At 42.3% G+C, this 17,828-nt stretch overlaps 1 protein-coding gene across 14 annotated transcripts in view; it reads left to right on the top strand.

Annotated features, from left to right (window-relative positions):
* Positions 1-17,828, top strand: part of Ttll5 (tubulin tyrosine ligase like 5) — a 248,565-nt gene that overhangs the window by 81,968 nt on the left and 148,769 nt on the right. For 12 of the 14 annotated variants that reach the window (XM_087911615.1, XM_087911620.1, XM_087911624.1 and 9 more), the window contains 6 exons: positions 3,403-3,441; positions 7,489-7,646; positions 8,554-8,860; positions 12,753-12,873; positions 15,466-15,612; positions 16,629-16,732. In XM_087911615.1, coding sequence (XP_087767741.1) covers positions 3,403-3,441; positions 7,489-7,646; positions 8,554-8,860; positions 12,753-12,873; positions 15,466-15,612; positions 16,629-16,732 — 876 coding nt within the window. The remainder of the gene's footprint in view (positions 1-3,402; positions 3,442-7,488; positions 7,647-8,553; positions 8,861-12,752; positions 12,874-15,465; positions 15,613-16,628; positions 16,733-17,828) is intronic. The other 2 variants (XM_087911618.1, XM_087911617.1) reach the window with 1 other exon arrangement.

Here is a 17,828-nt window from a genome sequence, read left to right as displayed (position 1 = left end):
TGGAGCTTCACTTGAACTCGTGGAGAGCCTGCCTCAACCTCCTACCCTCTGGAAGTAAGATGTGAACCACCGTGCCTAACTTCTTGAGAGTTCCTTAAACTTTGTCTTCTAGTCTCTAGCTCTCTTTATTATTTGCTGCGATCATAGGCAGGAGTTACTACATTTAGTTCCTATTGGGGAAAGTTCGACTTTCATATCCGGGAACTATTTGTACTTTTGACTAGCTTTCATGTTTTATTGATATATTTCTTTTGAAATTTTTTGTCTTGAAATCTTTTCAGCTTTTTGCACTATATAACATCTCCATATTCATTCTTTCCACCTACAGAACTGTTTTTTACTATCAATTAAAAAGCAATCAACTAAAAATAAATCCTATCTTTTATCATCATGTAATTGGTGAGCTTTCCTTGTCCAGGCATACTTAGAAGTAATTCACTAGTTGCTTAAAATAGGCATTTGCACAGGTTTCCTTCCAAGATCTATTCTGCTTCAGAACTGACACAGACTCTATGCTTGACGCTGTATCCATACTTCAGGTTTTCATGAGGGGGGGAAAGAAGGCACAGCAGGCCAGTTGGAAATTATCAGCCTAGCCATAAATTATGAAACATTTTATTTGGAGTCAGAAATGTGATGTATACTGTATGTGAATGGGCATGGTATCATACACTTGGACTCTTACACTTGGGAGGCTAAGGCAGGAGGATCAGGATTTTGAAGCTAATGCTACATAGCAAGACCGTTATCTCCAAAAACAAAACAAAATATATGTCTTATTCATTAGTAAAATATAGCAGCAACCTTGTCAGCCACCTAGGTTTCAGCCAGTTTGTGGTATCTACAGCATTTAAAATAGTTGTGATGGGAAGAAAGTGCAGTTTCTTTTGAAAATGAGTTATTATAACCCATTATTATGCTGAGCATGGCGGCGTACACTTAAATCCCAGAACTCTGGAGGTAGAGGCAGGCGGATCTAGGTGAGTATGAGGCCAGCCTGCTCTGCAGGCCAGATGGTATATATATTGACACCTTGTCTTTAAAACAACAGAAATACATTATTGTGTATTTTCCTAAACTTGTATGAACTTGCTGCATTTAATTGTATGCAAAATGCTACATCATCCAACATAGCATATTTCTGTATTCTTTCTGTAGGTTTCAGCTAACAACTCTTGCTTATAAAGCTTCTTAGAATTTTTTATTAGGAAAACAAATTTCCCTGTTTAGCAAAGAAATACCTTTATGATTTATTCTTGATGACCTTTTAAAGCTTCATCTCCATGTTTATATACCAACCACGGCTCAGTCAGGCCACATTTTCTTGCTTTTTCTTCCCCCCCTTATCCTGACAGACCTCCCTTTGCTGTGATACCTTCCATCCATCCCTAAGTAGCTCTCCCTGAGTCTTTCTTCCCCAGGCAGCGTCGCATTCCTGGACTGGACAGAGTTCCCGTTTACTGACTTATCTTTACCTGTTGGCCTTTGAGTGGCTGCTTTCTTGTGTTAGTTGTTGTCAGCGCTCAAAACCTATCATGTGGGAGAAAAATATGCTTCGAAAGAAATGATGTGTGTTCATTCCACATCCTCACATTTCACTGAATCCCTTCTCTCAATCTGAGTTGATATTTCCTTCACACATTAAATTGTTCTTGTCGATTTCAAACAGATTATTCACTCATCTCTTGTGGGTCGGGTGTGTCAACCTTCCATCCCTTCCCACAGCTCTTCCCGTCTACTCGACCAACTTTGACGGACAGTACCTTACCCAGTGTTCTGTTGTATGGCAATAGTCTTAACTCTGAGTGCAAATTAGCAACCCAGGGGGTTCTTGTAAGTGACAGTTATACCCTGGACCCATCCCTGGAGGGAAGTGGAGGTAGTTATTAAAATATGCCCTTGGGATTGTACTTAGAGGCCATGATTATAGATCCTTGGAGGTGACCATTGTCTGGGCTAAAAGTTAGTCATTCTGAGTTTTCTGACGCACTCACATCAGGACACTAACAGGGACAGAAAAGTATTATAGGAAAAGATAAACAAAACATCCTGGTGAAAATTTAACTCTTTCACTTGGTTTTCCGTAAATATTATCTATATTACTCTTGCCTTTTAAAAAATGCTACAGTTTATATACTATGTGTCTCCGTTGACATTTTGGAAATGACAAAGTATTTGATTGAACAATTTAATGGATTTAGAGTTGGCTTGGAAGTATGCACAATAATGAAATGCCAGCAATGGGAGCTTCATGGTGAGTGGTGTCTTGTGGTGGATACATTAACTTTGCAATGATGTTTTAGTTTGGGTTTCCAGTGCTGTGAAGAGAAACCATGACCACAGCAACACTTATAAAGGAAAATTGGGGCTGACTTACAGTTTCAGAGGTTTAGTCTATTCTCATCCTAGTAGAACATGGCGGCATACAATCAGACATTGTGCTGGAGAAGGAGCTTGAGAGTTCTACATCTTGATCCACAGGCAGCAGCAGAAGAGATTGTGTACTGGCTTAAGCATATATGAGATCTCAAAGCTTGCTGCCACAATGACTCACTTCCTCCAAGAAAGCCACACCTACTCCAACAAGACCATACTTCCAATAGTACCACTCCCTAAGAGCCAAGCATTTAAACACAGGGTTCTATGGTGGCTATTCCTATTCAAACCACCATAAATGATGATAAAATTGTGCTGAGCTAAATATAGAAAGGAGTAAGAGTCAGACTGTGGAACACCTCCCACCCCAGTGTTAAGTGTGGAAATTGAATGAGAATGGTATGTTTTAAAAGGAAAAACAAAAGCCTGTTAAACAGGCATAGTTGACATTTAGCTTGGGAACATATCTCTCTCTCTCTCTCTCTCTCTCTCTCTCTCTATTTCAAACTGATTTGTTTCTTTAGTTGTGAAAGTCTATTTCTGATGAATAGTCTTTGGAACCCCATGAGAACAGAACTTGGTTCCCTATTCTGAGACTGTTCAATGAAAGCAGAAAGTTCTGTAGCAGATCTAAGCCCTGAACTCCAATGTAGACCTTTCCAGCCCTGACCATGGGCAGAATATAGAAGTATCATCTCCCGCTCATTTACAGGCACACATTCACACACACACGCATGCACACACCACATACACATGCAAACACATGCATACATACACATGTGCATGCACATGACAGTGGGGGAAATTACTGCCTTCACGTTGTCATGAGGAATAATTATGATTTGCTTTATGAGTAGATGGACAAATGTTATTACTCTCATTTTTCTCTGCAGGTTCTTTGCCTGTTCCCCATTTTAGATGTCAAGTCTACTGAAGAGTTTGTGAATGCGTTCCTTATGTGTGTGAACTCTAGAGTGAGTGGGTGGGTGGTGCTCTCTAACCCTGCTGTCCTTTCTACATCTGCAGGGGAAACCCAAGAAGAAGCTTGCTGACAGGAAGAACACGGTAACTAATTTTTCGAAGTTGACAAATTCCTTCCATGTGCATGATGTGCAGCCATGCATAGACCGAACATGCCTTATATAACTCTTTTCAGTTTGGCTCATCATGACTAGCAGCAATATGTAAATGCTTTCTGTTGAAAAAGTATTCTGTGGCCACATATTATAAAAAAGAAGTATAAGATTTAATTTATTAGAACCATATGTGCATCATTTTAACCAATAATGATAGATTTCTTGCACGGTGGGGTGAAAGACTCCAAGACCATTGCCATGTTTATGTTGTGGCTTTGGCATACCTGAGGCATACAGCTGAGTCTGCTGGAAGTCAGCACACAGGTAGCTTTTCATTTGGGCAGAGCAAAAAATAGCCAGAGGCAAGACCAACATGGCTTTGCCTCAGTCAAGACTGCAGCTGCCACAGAAACCTTTCATCCTCCACGTATCTGCAGGTTCCAGAGATTTCAACAGTTCCCATGTGCCTGGTCTGCGCTGTCCTCTTCAGAAGCAAAATAACAAGAAAGACAGTATAGCTACTTGCATCTCGCTTTGTTTTTCATTACGAGTAATTAAAACTTGGTTTCTCATCCAGTAACTTAAGTTGTTGTGTGTGTGTCTCTGTGTGTACGATGTGGGTGGGTACTTTTGTCCTGGCACATGTGTGGAAGTCAGGGAACACTTTTGTGGAGCTGGTTCCCTTCCTCCTCCTTTACATGGCCTCTGGGGGTCGAAGTCAGGTCGCCAGGCTTGTACAGCAAGTGCCTTTACCCACCACCCACACCCAAGCCTTTTGAAGCATAAATTTAACTTTTAAGGAAATCATAATTGCCTTTTTAGAAAGACTAAAATTAATAACTTGTAGCTTATTTCCAAATGAAAGTCAAAATTTGTTTTCTATATCATTTAGTCAAGGAATAGGCTACCTACGTATATTCCCATCAATTTGGAAGTTAGAGAAAAGAAATTAAAAAAAAATCATACAAAAGAACATTTAAAAGCTGAGTGTGGTGACGTGTATATGTAATCCTCGTACACAAGAGACTAACGTACGAGTGTCGTGGTGAGTTCACAACCAGCCTCAACTACTTCGTTTTTAACTAGGCTAGGCTATAGTATAGAAACAATTTTTCTAAAAACTAAAAGGAAAAAAATTGTTTCAAATGAATGGGCCTTAGTTTCCAATTTTTAGCTATCATTTCTTAATATTCATATGGATATTTTCGTGGTATAGGGGATTAAAGAGATATAAACTGGACTATGGTACTACATGCTGGAAAGAAGTCTTACTCGATTGAAAAGAATTGAAATAATACCATCATATTCTTGGAAAATCTCAGTATTTGCTAGAAGCAACACATTTCTAAATAATCTATGTATATCAAGAAGGATATCACAAAGGACATTAGAAAGTATATTGAAAGCATTAATGATAAAAATAAAGCATAAGATATATGATTTTTTTTCAACAATAGTGGTGCCTTAAGGGATGTTTGTAGCTCTTAGCGCTTGCATTACAACCTGAGCGCTGAGCTAGGCATGGTGGATGTGCCCACAGTCCTGCTGCTGTGGGGGCTAAGGCAAAGGCTTATGACTTTAAAGTCAGCCTGGGCTACAGATAGCAAGACCATGTCTCAAAAGAAGAAGATGCAAGAAGCAAAGGGAAGACTCTGAGGACTGAAGTCACAGATCTGGAGTTCATCTTAAGAGACTATACAAAGCAGAGTCGAGTAACTAAAAGTAAGTAGAATTGAGAAAGTAAGAAAAAGTATAAGACAGATAAACAAAATAAACAGAAAATTAACAAAAGGAAAAGACCATTGAGTGGCAGCATGAGACAGAGGGGTGGCGTGAGTGTAGGACCAGTAGACATGAGGTGGGTGCTGTGGAGAGATGCTGGGAAACGTCACTAATAAAGATATTCTGTTACTCTGACAGCTTAGGTAAAGTGGACTCAACTCCTTGTTGAGGATAGCATTGGTGCAGGCTGAACAGAGTTGAAGTAGAGATTCTGCAGGGCACAGAATCTAGTCAGAGTTTTTTTGTTTTTTTTTTTTAAATAAAAGACTTCCTACAAAACAAGATTTCTTGGTTTCAGTAGTCAGTAAGACACCCTGTCTCAAGGGAACAAGTCAGAGAGTAATAGAGGAAGACATACAGTCTTGTCTATTGGTCTTTGCATGCACACATATGCATACACCTGTCCATACAGGTCCACATGTACACATACACTCTGCATGCCACCCATACAGGAGGAAGGGGAGGAACACAAGACATTCACAAAATGCAGTTTATCAGTATACTTAGTAAAATTCTAAGGAATCATGCTTTAACAGTGTCAATTGAAATATTTTTAGACTTTAGTTCATGAACATAAACACTGGGCTTTAATTTATTAAGATATAATTTCTACTCATTTAATTAAGGTGACCTAAAATATTAAGCTAATCTCAAACTAGGTTAAGATAAATCTATCTATCTATCTATCCATCTATCCATCTGTCCATCCATCCACCCACCCACCCACCCACCCACCCACCCACCCATCCATCTATCTATCTATCTGGATTTTTTCAGGGCAGAGTTTCTCTATGTAGCCCTGGCTGTCATGGAACTCAACTTTGTAGGTCAGGATGTTATCTAACTCACAGACATCTACCTGCCTCTGCCTCCCAAGTACAGGGATTAAAGATGTGAGCCACCACGCCTGGGCCCACGTTAAGCTTTTAAAAGATGTGTCTTTAGAAAGAAACATGCTAGCATGTAAGATATAGATACTGCATTTGACTACACAATTACCAAATTTGAGCACGTTAGATATTAGTAAATAAATGGCTTGAATGGTACTTTTTAATCAGATATTAATTCATTATTTAATTGGCTAGATACATTTTCAGAGCTCTGTAGTTCAGTCTTTGGGTGTATGGTAATAGATTAGTTTGAACATTTCTTAGTTGTATTTCTTGGGAAGCTGAGGCAGAAGGATCCTGAGCCCAAAGTTTGAGGTCAGCCTGGGTGTCATAGCGATATTGTCTACCAGAAAAGGGTGGTGAGATGGCTCAGAGGGCAAAGGCCCCGTGCTTTGTCCACTCCTTCTTTGACTGGGTCCCACATCACTCACATCCCTAATTGTGATTTGTCTTCCTAACACCTGGCATAGGCATTGCCAGCTCCCTTTCCTATCACACTTGTCATTCAGAACCTGCTGGGATTGGGCCTTGTCTTCTTTCTGCCACCAGCCCGTGTCTGTGCCTCTGACTCGTAGTTTCTGACTCTGCTCAAGACCTGGAGGGATCCTGCCCCTCTCCCATCTCTGTGGAGCTATATAGGTGCCAAAGAAGGTCAGGATCCTTGGTGTGTCTTCAGGTTGGGGAACAATAGACTGGGCAGACTCTCACTTCCCTGTGAGTCAAAATCCCCTGTGTACCACGACCCTATTCTCAGGTTATCATCTGTTCTCTTCCATTGCTGCTCTGCCAAATTTGCATGTATTAACTATTGTATAATTCAAAAGGATGTTTAAATACTAATGAGAAAATTGTAATTAGCTGCAATAAAACACATTTTCTATCTCAAGTGTGAAAATCTTACCGCTATCTCCCAGTCCTTCTGAAGATACGAGGTTTGGATGGCTCGGTATAGTCCCTGCAGTAGAGTACTAGCCAGTATTACTAGGTGTTCAAAGGTGTTTCAATGTTGTTGTCACGTGTTTTTGTTCAGAACATTTTATAAATTCAGGAAAACCTTTAATAAAGTCTTACTATTGACTGAAATACTCCCATTTAGCTGTGCAACCCCTTTAGAGTTTATGAGGGTTTTCATGACAGTCTGTTGTCCTTACAGATGCTCTCAAGCTTGGTCTTGAATAAAGAAGAGGACTTTACTATCTTATGTAGTCAAGGCTGGCCTCATACTTGCTGTGTAGATGACTTTGAACTCAGGATCCCCCTGCCTCGATGTTGAGAGTGCAGGGATTGCAGGCATGTGCCACCACACACAGTTTAAGGAAGAATGCTTCTGACAGGCCTGCCTGCTCTGTTGTGTTTCCCTGCAGGGTAAATACTGAGGGCGCACCAGAACTGAAGGTGGAGAGCATGAATTCCAAGGCCAAGCTGCATGCTGCTCTCTATGAGAGGAAGCTCCTGTCTCTGGAGGTGCGAAAACGTAGACGACGGAGTGGCAGATTGAGGGCAATGAGGCCAAAATACCCAGGTACCTGCCAGTGAGCATTGAACAAACTGTGTGATCTGGGCCCTGGCAGAGCCAGTTAACCAGTTTCTTCCATAAAACCTAATGAGTCAGAACTTTCCTGATCACATGAGGTTAGTTTTCCTCTAGGTAATCTCTTCCCGTTCTGAAACTTAATTTTGAAAGGATTATAAATTTTGAAATGTCCAGTTCCTTAGTACTTGCTTTGAAAACTGTCCACAGTGAAGTACGTGTTTTGGCTCCTGCTCTCATTCCACCATCAAGCAAATACTTGAGACTTTAGGATAATGAGTGTCCAGATTAGTGGGGTTCTGAGCAGTGCTGCCGCCTTTAATGATGACCTGGAAGCCAGTTCATCATTTGAAATTGCCAGGTGGCGTGAGTATTTTAGATGGAGTTTCTCACCCTGGTTGGCTGTACAGATCTGTTTCTAACTGACCCATAGATTGGCACCTGCATGTTCCCTCCTTGGTAGAGCACCTGTGTCAGGTAGCTCATTAGTCACTGGGGTTTAGTTGATGAATTTTCAAAAGATGGGGTTACTGTTCTAAGATAGCAGTACACATAGACTTGAATGATCGTCCCCTGCTCTTGTATCTCTAGGAAGGGTACTTTGGTTTTTTTTAACACCCTCTGACATGCTAAAGAGCACTCAGGCAAGGGCTTTTGTGCTAGGGATGTCTTCAGTAGTGAGAAAGCCATGGGTGCACTGAGATCTCTCAGCTCTGTTGATGATTACTCTTAGGGTTGCTAGAAATACCAGGTGAGAGCGATGTGCTTGCTGCCAACGTTGTGTCTTGTTGTTAGTTTGACTTACAAATGGGTTTTGTTAAGAAGATAAAAGGAAGGTGTTGGGAGAGAGGACATTTTAATCCTTTTTTCAGCAACATTAGTGATTCTTCGCATTTAGTGATTACCCAACCAGCTGAAATGAATATTAAAACTGAGACAGAAAGTGAAGAGGAGGAAGATGTTGGATTAGACAACGAAGACGAAGAACAGGAAGCCTCCCAGGAGGAGTCTGCAGGGTCTCTTGGAGAAACTCAAGCCAAGTACACGCCTTCGTTGACTGTTATAGTAGAAAATTCACCCAGAGACAGTTCCATGAAAGTTGCCGAGTGGACTAATAAAGGTGATCAGTGCTGCAAAATTGAGACTCAAGAGCCAGAGTCTAAATTTAATCTGATGCAGATTCTCCAGGATAACGGAAATCTAAGGTAGGTGCCTTTGAGAGTGATGGTCGTCAACTGCTTATAGCTGACTTGTACTGAGTACCAGGTGAATGTCAGTGGCTTCACAGTTTCCTTTGGTAATCACAGAAGCCCTGTGAATTAATGATTGCTTAGACATTGCTATAGTCACATAAACGGAGGGTTGGAGCAGTAACTTGTCCGAGGTTGAGCTATAGTACAGCCCAGGGTTTCATAAGCCAAATAGTTGCTTGGTCGACATCAGTCTCTAAGAGTGCAGAGTGACCGAGAGGAGGAACTCAAGCAGTTCAGGCTTAGCATGTGAGACCCTCCAGGAGCTGGGGTCTGACCCCCATAAGGACACGGAAAGCATCATGTGCAAGGGGATCTTTGAACCAGCCCTTAACTGTTTTGGATTTTCCAAGGTTTAGGAAGTGGCAGGTGAGTGCTGAGTAGGTAGACGTGAGCAGCACAGAAGTGGTGCAGTAGTCATTCCTGCAGTCCATCAGCAGGCATTGCTGTGCTGTGCACCTGCCCCGCGCTGTGCCCTAGCGCATCGCTGTGGGGAGCAAGGCAGGCCTGGGGAACCTACAGTGTGCTGAAAAGATGGGCAGTAAACAAAGAAACATGGTACTCCAGACAGCAGAGAGTGCTCCGAAGATGACAGTGGTGTGATGGTGGGACGCAGGGTTACTGCAGCTGCGCTGGCCATGCATGAAGAGGTGAGCTTTGCCGTAAATGTGTGTGAGGAGTCGGTCCCACCCCGACTGCCAGGAGGCCCGCAGTTCCAGGCAGAGAAATGGCACAAGTCTTTGTGTTCGGGAAGTGTCCGACTGGGGGAATTGGAAAGGTCAGGAGGGGGTGTTAAGAAACGTCCCCCAGTAGACACTGTTACATTGCATAGGGGCTTTAAAGGAGCTGGCTTTGGTTTCTGGGTGGTATTTAAGTCTCTACACAATAGGCAGACCTTGTTTCAGAAAGTAAATTTTGCTCACATTGTGGGAGAGCAGTTGATTAGGGAAGAAACTCATGTAGAAAGGGGACAGTTAGAATTGTCCACATCTGGAAGATGAAAGTGATGGTCGGCAGTAATACAGGAATGAAGAGATGAAGATGGGCTTAAGCCGTTTGTGAGCTAGGAGTGACAGACTAAAACTCTGCATTGGCTAATGTGACTCCATCAGTAGGCAGAAAATGCAGGAGTTATTTCCTGACAGAAGACTCCAGCTTCTTTGTGCGTAAGGAGGATGTACCCTGTGCTGTGTAGCAAAAGTATTGCTTAGAGGTCAAGGGTCATAGTGCAAGCCTTACAGTGGACATTGCTGTCAGTTTGGATTAAGTGTCAGTGGGGAGAAAAGGCACCCTGGGTAGATCAGTACAAAGACCAAGAGATGGGCTTCAGAGCAGGAGGGAGGCACACAGGGGCAGCAGGAGGGTGTCAAGTCTGCAGAGTGCTTAAGACACCAGTGTTGTGTGAGGGACTAAAGGCCCACTCGTGAAGTGAATTTGTGGGTGGAGAAGCAGCTGTAAGCGAAGGGAATCAGAAAGCAAGTGTCAAGTTACTGTTCCCAAGGGCTTGGCCGCAAAAGAAAGGTAAGAGCATGACCTGGGGAGAGCCAGCTACGAAAGGATGCTTTTCATTTTAAAGATAGCAATTCTGGAGCCTTTGTAGACTTCAGAGGAAGGAGTTGATGGCCAGAGGATTAAGACATAGAAATGGATGTATTGGCAGAGAAGGGTTCTAAAAGAAGGGTGGAAAGAGGCCAGTAGAGGGATAGTCTTTTTCCAAGTCATAAAGGATGGGCTGTGTGGCGAGCCCTGAAGGAAACCACAGAGCGGAGAAGCTGAGTCGGCTATGCAGTGGCCTGTGCTCTCTCGAGGCCAGAACCTACGCTTTGCCAGAAGGTGCAGAAAGGTTTACATTTGGGAGGGTGCTATGGAGAAAGAGAATAGTCGGCTGGTGAGTTCAGGTTGTGTGGACTCGTTCCCAGTACTTGGGCTCTGGCCTTTGGACTGAGCTAACTGATTACGCGACTGAGGTCAAGTCAGAGAGTCAGAGACCCTTTCCAGGCTTCAGTGTTCTATGTCAAGCCAAGGTGCAGGTCAGACCAGGATTTCTGTAACTGTTTCCTGACTTTGGGGGCAGAGGGTGTTAGAAAATTGGAATTGGAAGTGGAAGATGGAAGTATGTTCTGAGCTCCATTCCAGCGATAAAACCCTCTTAGCGACTGTAGAAATGAGTAATTCTTAGTCAGTCTTAGGGACTTCACATTCAGTGAGAAAACAGAGCTTGCAGGATATTTTGCTGTCAGTCAGCAGACTCCAGACGGTTTGCCCATTGTTCTGTGAGATGTTTCAGTGGTCCCTAGGAGCCTGGGGATAGCCACAGCTAGGGCTAGAGACAGCATGCACCTGCTCCTTGTGTGATTTGTCTCTTGAGGATCTGTTTAGTAACTGGTTTTTTAGAACTTTCTTGGTTTGATACAAATCATGCCTGTCTTATACTTCTGTCCAGGTAGGAGGTATGCTGATGACTGATCAATGCCTTTGAATGGGTCTCAGGTTAGCTTTCTGGGGTCTTTTTAGGAAGGTTTACAGATATGAAAAACTTAGTACTCTTTATTTCATTTGAAACAAAATAAGGATTGAAATCTCATCTGGTTATCAGTATGAGGGCTCCAGTGAATGCAGTTGGTTACTCCGCTACAGTTAGAAGAATCTGGGACGTGCTGTTGTTCTCTAGATGAGAATAGGAATGTCTTCGTTGGGAACATTTGGACGTTTAAATTCATTGTTTCAGATTCATATTGTACTCCCATAACTGTCCCTGTTAGTAATAAGATTGTAACCTTATTTATAGCTCACTTGCTAGGAACTCTTAGAGATGAAAACTCCAGAGCAAGCAGACATCCTGGCCTGACTCCCCTGTACTCCAGTCCTGCAAAACACACACAGCCCTAGACCCTGTAGAATCTGCAGTCTGCTTGGGATAGATCCTTCATCTTGACCGTGGGGAACATGAGCAGACAGTGTTTAGTGATTACATGTGCGAGGATTGTGAACGGAATTTGTGTTGGGCCCTAATCTTAGCTGATGTAATTTTGGCTACAGTGTCAGGAGGCCGATCAGCTGAAGTAACCAAATCTTGCCTGAAAGAAAACAGATCTGCCACAATTAGCTGCTGAAGTGAAAGTCGTCACTGTCTCTGGTCCTCTGGCTTTCCCAGTGCAGCTTGAGGAGAGTCCTTGTCTGTAACCTAGACCAGCAGGCAGAAACCAGCTGTCACTAGGGTGCGTTTCACCATCTTGAATGTCTGGGTTCGTCCCTGCCTGTCAGGCCGTCTACACCAAGCTCTGCTGGACCACATTCACTCGTTCTGTTCTGGGCTCCAGCCACTCCTGTCATGGAGTTGAGATGCATGACTTTATAATTTAGGCTCAAAAGTTCCTTTGTAGGGTTCATCTAGTTTCTTCTTCTGATGCTTTTCCGTGATAGGAATATTGGTTCTCATAACAAAATCCATTTTTCTCTACTATCTGCTAAGTATGTCCTAAAGAACCACCACCACCAAGCCCCTTTCTACCAGTGTCCCCACGATCACTGAACCCTCTGCAGTCTCCCAAGGAAGTTCTTAAAATTGGAGAGGTGGAGGGGCAGAATAAGGAATTTTCAATTTTTGTGTTTCCCCCTTTTATGCTAGTAATGAGAAGTATTATCACAGTTTCTCACATGGAAAACAATTTGAAAGTTCATGTAGGGTTTGGAAGGGTTCTTTATTCAGTAGTGTCTACCTAACAGCTTTCATATTCTTAGCTATCTAATCAGAAGGATCTTAAAGGTCAGTTGGAGAGAGGCAGGTATATGGTGGGCAGATTTGCCATTCTGTCTTGTAACGATGTGCTGTTTTGGATCTCTACAGCAAAGTACAGGCCCGGCTAGCATTCTCTGCCTACCTTCAGCATGTGCAAGTCCGTCTGACGAAAGACAGTGGTGGTCAGACTCTCAGTCCCAGTTGGGCTGCCAAAGAGGATGAACAGATGGTGAGGCTCTGCTCCTGGGACCTGTGACTTACCCCTTTCTTCCTCTCCTTCTCTCCCTTTATCCCCAGCTCTGCAATATGTTCTGATAAAAAAAATTACTGCAGGATGCTGTTAAAGGTCTAACCGTGCAAGCCTGGTGACCTGAGAACTGACTCCACAGTTGTCCTCTGACCTACACAGGCATGGTGCGGCACACGCATTCACAGGCACCATGTATGTGTGTGCATGACACACACACACATACACACACTCACATACACACAGATATTCTACATGGCAAAATTTGAAGGTTTCTCATGTTTGTATGTGATGTAAAGCAAACCTCTGAAGCCATGTGCGTTATGCTGTGTAGTGGAGGCATCAATTTACTCCATTTTGAATTGGAAATTGATTGTTCATTGGATGTTATGTCCTGCATGAAGCCTTTGAGAAGAAAAAAAAAACATTCTTCTGTCCTTTTCATTTCATTTCATTCTTTGAGGGAAGCATCGTTACCTCATTTTACAAATGAGGATAAAAAGACCTAGAAAAGCCAGCGCTTTTGTTCTGTAGCTTGAATGTGGTAAAACTGGACCCAGAATGTTATTCTTGCCTTTACTTTGCTTCCTTTCTTCTCTGTCCTGAGAGTCCCATTAGCTCTTTGAGTCAGCACCTCGTTGTAACTCTCCCAGAAAGTACTGTTCCTATGTCTACTTGTAATGGTGTAAAAGTTTTGGATTGCTAGAATCAAACTTATGACAATTTTGACTATGTATTAGTCATTTGAACACACCAAGGATTTAATATTTTGAATCACAATGACAGGGAACATCAGGTTTTTTGGTAAGATCAGAGCTTGTAGAGGAAGCCACAGCCTTTTAATGCACATACTGGCATTGCCACAAGCAGAGGGATCTTTAACTCTGAGGAAACTGTGTTCTTTGTCAGGACTGACTTTAATTTTTAGTTCTCTTTATGAAAGGTGCATTTTAAAAAGCATATTAGTTTTCCCAGAAAGCAAATGATGAATTTAAAGTAGCCAATGCAACCCAGAGATAAAACCCTGTGTGTCATGAATAATCCTTCAGCCATCAGTGGAAAATGTTAGCGCTACACTTTCCAAGTGGAAAATTGAGCCTGCCTTTTTCAGAGTCAGTTTGTCTGCTCCACTGAAAAATAATGTTTTAATATAGTAGCTTAAACCACACTATAGTAAAGGCATCAGAGAACTATAAAATACGCCCCCCCCCCCCGTTATAAGGCTGTAACATTTATGCTGGAGAAAATTGGAGGAGGGGGCAATGAACAAAAATCAAATGTAAAAGAGTCACTTAGGAAGTAATCAAAGAGCAAACAAAAAAACAACCAAACTAACCCTCTGGTTGCTGAGTATTTGCCCAAGATTTGTGACTTTTTACAAGAATATCTGAGATCATCACTGCAAAATCAAGCTGCCCCTGGCCATGGCTTGAGGATCAATGGCTTTGTTTATGAAAAAGGCAGGTACACAGCTTCCTTCTGTGATCCAAGTCAAAAGTCTGGAGACCCACCACATGAAAACAGTTTTATATTTTATGGGCAGTAACCTCTTTGAGGTCCCTGACTCCACAAAATCTCTCAGAAGCATCTGTGGTGTCATGAAATGACCTGACCGAGATCCTCTCTAGTTCAAAATCCCTTGTCTCCATCTTAAGCGAGGAATAGCCTTCCATTCTCTTAGTGACTGTCCCCTGGTGTTGCTTCCCACTCCTGGCTCTTACAATTCCCTTACCCTTCAGAAGGAAGAGCAGTTTGTCCAGCAGTTTCTAGTTTGCTTCATCGCCACTTTCTAAGCAGTGGTTTCTGCTCTTTAGCTCCGTTCATTCCCCATGCTTCTTTCCGTACCTTCGTCCACTGTCTTTATATGAAGTCTCTTGATGCGACCCAGAGTCCAGATCCAGGGGCAGCCTCAAGCTTGTGACCATGTCTCACTCCTTGAGTGACTCTGGGAGTCTTTGACATTTGACCCTTTTCTCCCTGACCTCTGTGGCATTGTTTTCTATTAGGTTTCTCTCTGTACATTATTTTTTGTTTTGTTACAGGGTCTTACTGTGTAACCTAGGTTGACCTCTAACTTGCCATGCTCTACCTCAGTCTTCATAGCCCTGGGATTATAGACATGTACCATTGTACCTGACCCTGTTTCTGCCCTCTCACCTTTGCTGAGTTCATCTGCTTCTGTGATTTTAGTTTGCACTGACCTTAAATGCTAACTTTCCTAAATGGAGCTCCTTTTTAGAAGCAATGTCCACTCCTTAAGTTATGATAGCTCTGCTTGTGTATATATACATGATGGTGTTTGTATAACTACTGCCTTACTACATAGTTACTTGCATCTCTATTTGGTTTTTGTTTTTTGATTGCCCACATACTGAGGGAAGAGAATACGATCCTTTCGTTTTGTCTTTATGTAGTGTCTTATAGCTAACACGTTAGTAAAAATGTGTGATACCTCCTCTCCCATCATCGTTTGTTGTCTTTCCACGTCTTTTGTTCGAGCCCATCATTGCTTGTCTTCTCCATGTTTCACACAATCCCTACTTTTGTTCCTCTCTTTCTCATTACTTTATTTAGGAGCTAGTGGTTCGTTTCCTTAAGCGAGCATCAAGTAATCTCCAGCATTCATTAAGGATGGTGTTGCCTAGTCGGCGATTGGCACTTCTGGAGCGCAGAAGAATCCTTGCCCACCAACTAAGTGACTTTATCGTTGTGTACAACAAGGTAAGTTGTTTACCTGATAGTCTTCAGTGCTGGTTCATCGTACCCTGTTGGGAACAGGCCATCTGCTTTGTTCCGTTCTCTTGGTGGCACCATCCCCAGGCCAACTGGGCTGAAAACTGCATATTTTGAGGGCCAATGGCTATACTTAACTCTTATGAAATTGCATCATTCTTTGCTCTCTAGTGTACCTGAGAAAGACCCTGGTCTGTGTGCAACTGTAGTATAGTATTGTGCCTGTAGACATGGGGAGATGACCATTTGAGAGTGAACTTAAATTATGAATTTAATATGATGACTTGCATTTCTATTTCGGAATAGTTAGATTTTCTTCTCTGAAACATTTGAAACAGGACTATAACTTCACACCTATAAGGTACACTATTTAATTAGAATTTTTTTCAAAATGTTTTGTATCTGAGCTTCTAGACCATTTTAAAAAGATGTTATTTTGGGAGAAAAAGTATGGCCACTATGTAGGAGGAAAAGCCGAGTCCTGGAAACTGACATGGCTTTTCTGAAATTACATGGGAGGCTAGCGGACTGTCAGCACACTAAACCTGTAGCCACAGTTTACTTCAGATCTGTTAAGAATTCTATTTCGTCTTACACAAGTAAAAACTCAGTCAATTTGGAAACTGACACAAGAGACTCTTCCAAGACCAATCTTTCCTCCATGAATTGCAACAAAATATTGTGTCTGCTGTCCAGCCGCACTGTGAAGCTGCGTCTGTCATCCCAGATGTTACTAAGAAAGCTCTTGCTCTATGGCCCATGTTAGCAGAAAGTAAAAACATGATAAAAAAAATTGCATTCTGCCACCGTTACTTGGGAATTTCAAAACATTTCGTGAAACGACGACCCAAGTAGTATGTCAGATTTCTAAGTAGTGGAAATACAAGAAGAATGAAAGCCTTTCCCGTAGGGGCCGTTAGTGTAAGGTGAGGAAAGCTGAGGAAAGCGCATCTCTTGGGAGCCAGTTTGATCTTGTTGTTTTTCTCTTTGTTGGACATGGGTAGGAAACAGAACAAATGGCTGAAAAGAAATCAAAGAAGAAACTAGAAGAGGAGGAGGAAGATGGGGTGAATGCAGAAAGCTTTCAGGACTTCATCCGACAAGCAAGGTACAGGGCACTGCTGATAGATAGCCGTGTCCTTCCATCTCCTGAACTGCCCACTGAATCACCCACAGCCCCTTGCTTCTGTTATGTGGATGGGAATAAACTCAGTCCCCAAAGGAGGGAACATTTCCTAGGTTTGGCCTCTCCGTATCTTAGCCAGTTGTGTTGCTGTTGTCATGACTTCAGTTATCAAAACACTGCTGCTTGGTGTCTGGGCTGGAGTTCTAGACAGCCTTCAGCGCACAGCCCTGAGAGTACTGAGAGCCTCTGGAAATGTGAAGTTAGAAGCTTCTAGTGTTTGCTAGGTCCAGATTTATTCCTGACCTACTGATGCGGTGGAGATGACCAAATGTTCCTACATAGAGTAGGGTGAGGACTGGCTGTTTCTCAACTCTGTGAGGGTCACGCTTATTTTATATAAAACAGAACAAGTTTTTCATGCTTAGGATTGACCTTGAGAAATTGAAAAACTCTATGTTCAGCTCTGTTGATAGAAGCCAGCCAGACCACTTTACTCACTGACATTGCATTTCCAAAGGAAGAGATAAAAAAAGCTCTTAATTTTAACATTTGTAAAAACTCAGAATGGAGGGTCTTTTTTAAATTAATGAGTTATCAGGCTAGAGAGTTGATTTGGGGATTAAGAGCATTATCTATTTTTGCAGAAGACCTGGGTTCTGTTGCCAGCACCTACATGGTTTCTCAGAACCATTCCTAACTCTAGTCCCAGGCGACCTTACATAAAATAATAAAATCTAAAAATAATTTTTTTTTCAAATTAGAGATCTGTGCAGAAACTTCCAAACCAAAGGAAAAGCGATGATAAGCCCCTTTAATTAGGCTTCAGTAGTCCAAGACACAGTGGGAGGATAGCAGTAGAAAATCAACTTTCATTCTTTGTGAAGTTAAAGTAGGCAATGGCTTATCAGTCTCTAACACTGAGTCCTTGGTTAATTCTTTGAACAGACTTCACTGTGGCCTCAGTGTCTTATGTTTTAGGTGTGCTACAAACACATGTATCATTTTGTAGGGTTTATTGTTGTATAATGCTGTTTTGTGGTTATTCTGAAGTCTTGAATAATATGCTTGAAAAAGCAGG

Source organism: Myodes glareolus, chromosome 11, assembly GCF_982192425.1.
Source record: "Myodes glareolus chromosome 11, mMyoGla1.1, whole genome shotgun sequence".
Classification (NCBI taxonomy): Eukaryota; Metazoa; Chordata; class Mammalia; order Rodentia; family Cricetidae; genus Myodes; species Myodes glareolus.
Note: the sequence above shows the minus strand (reverse complement) of the source record. Positions and strands in the feature narration are given on the sequence as shown.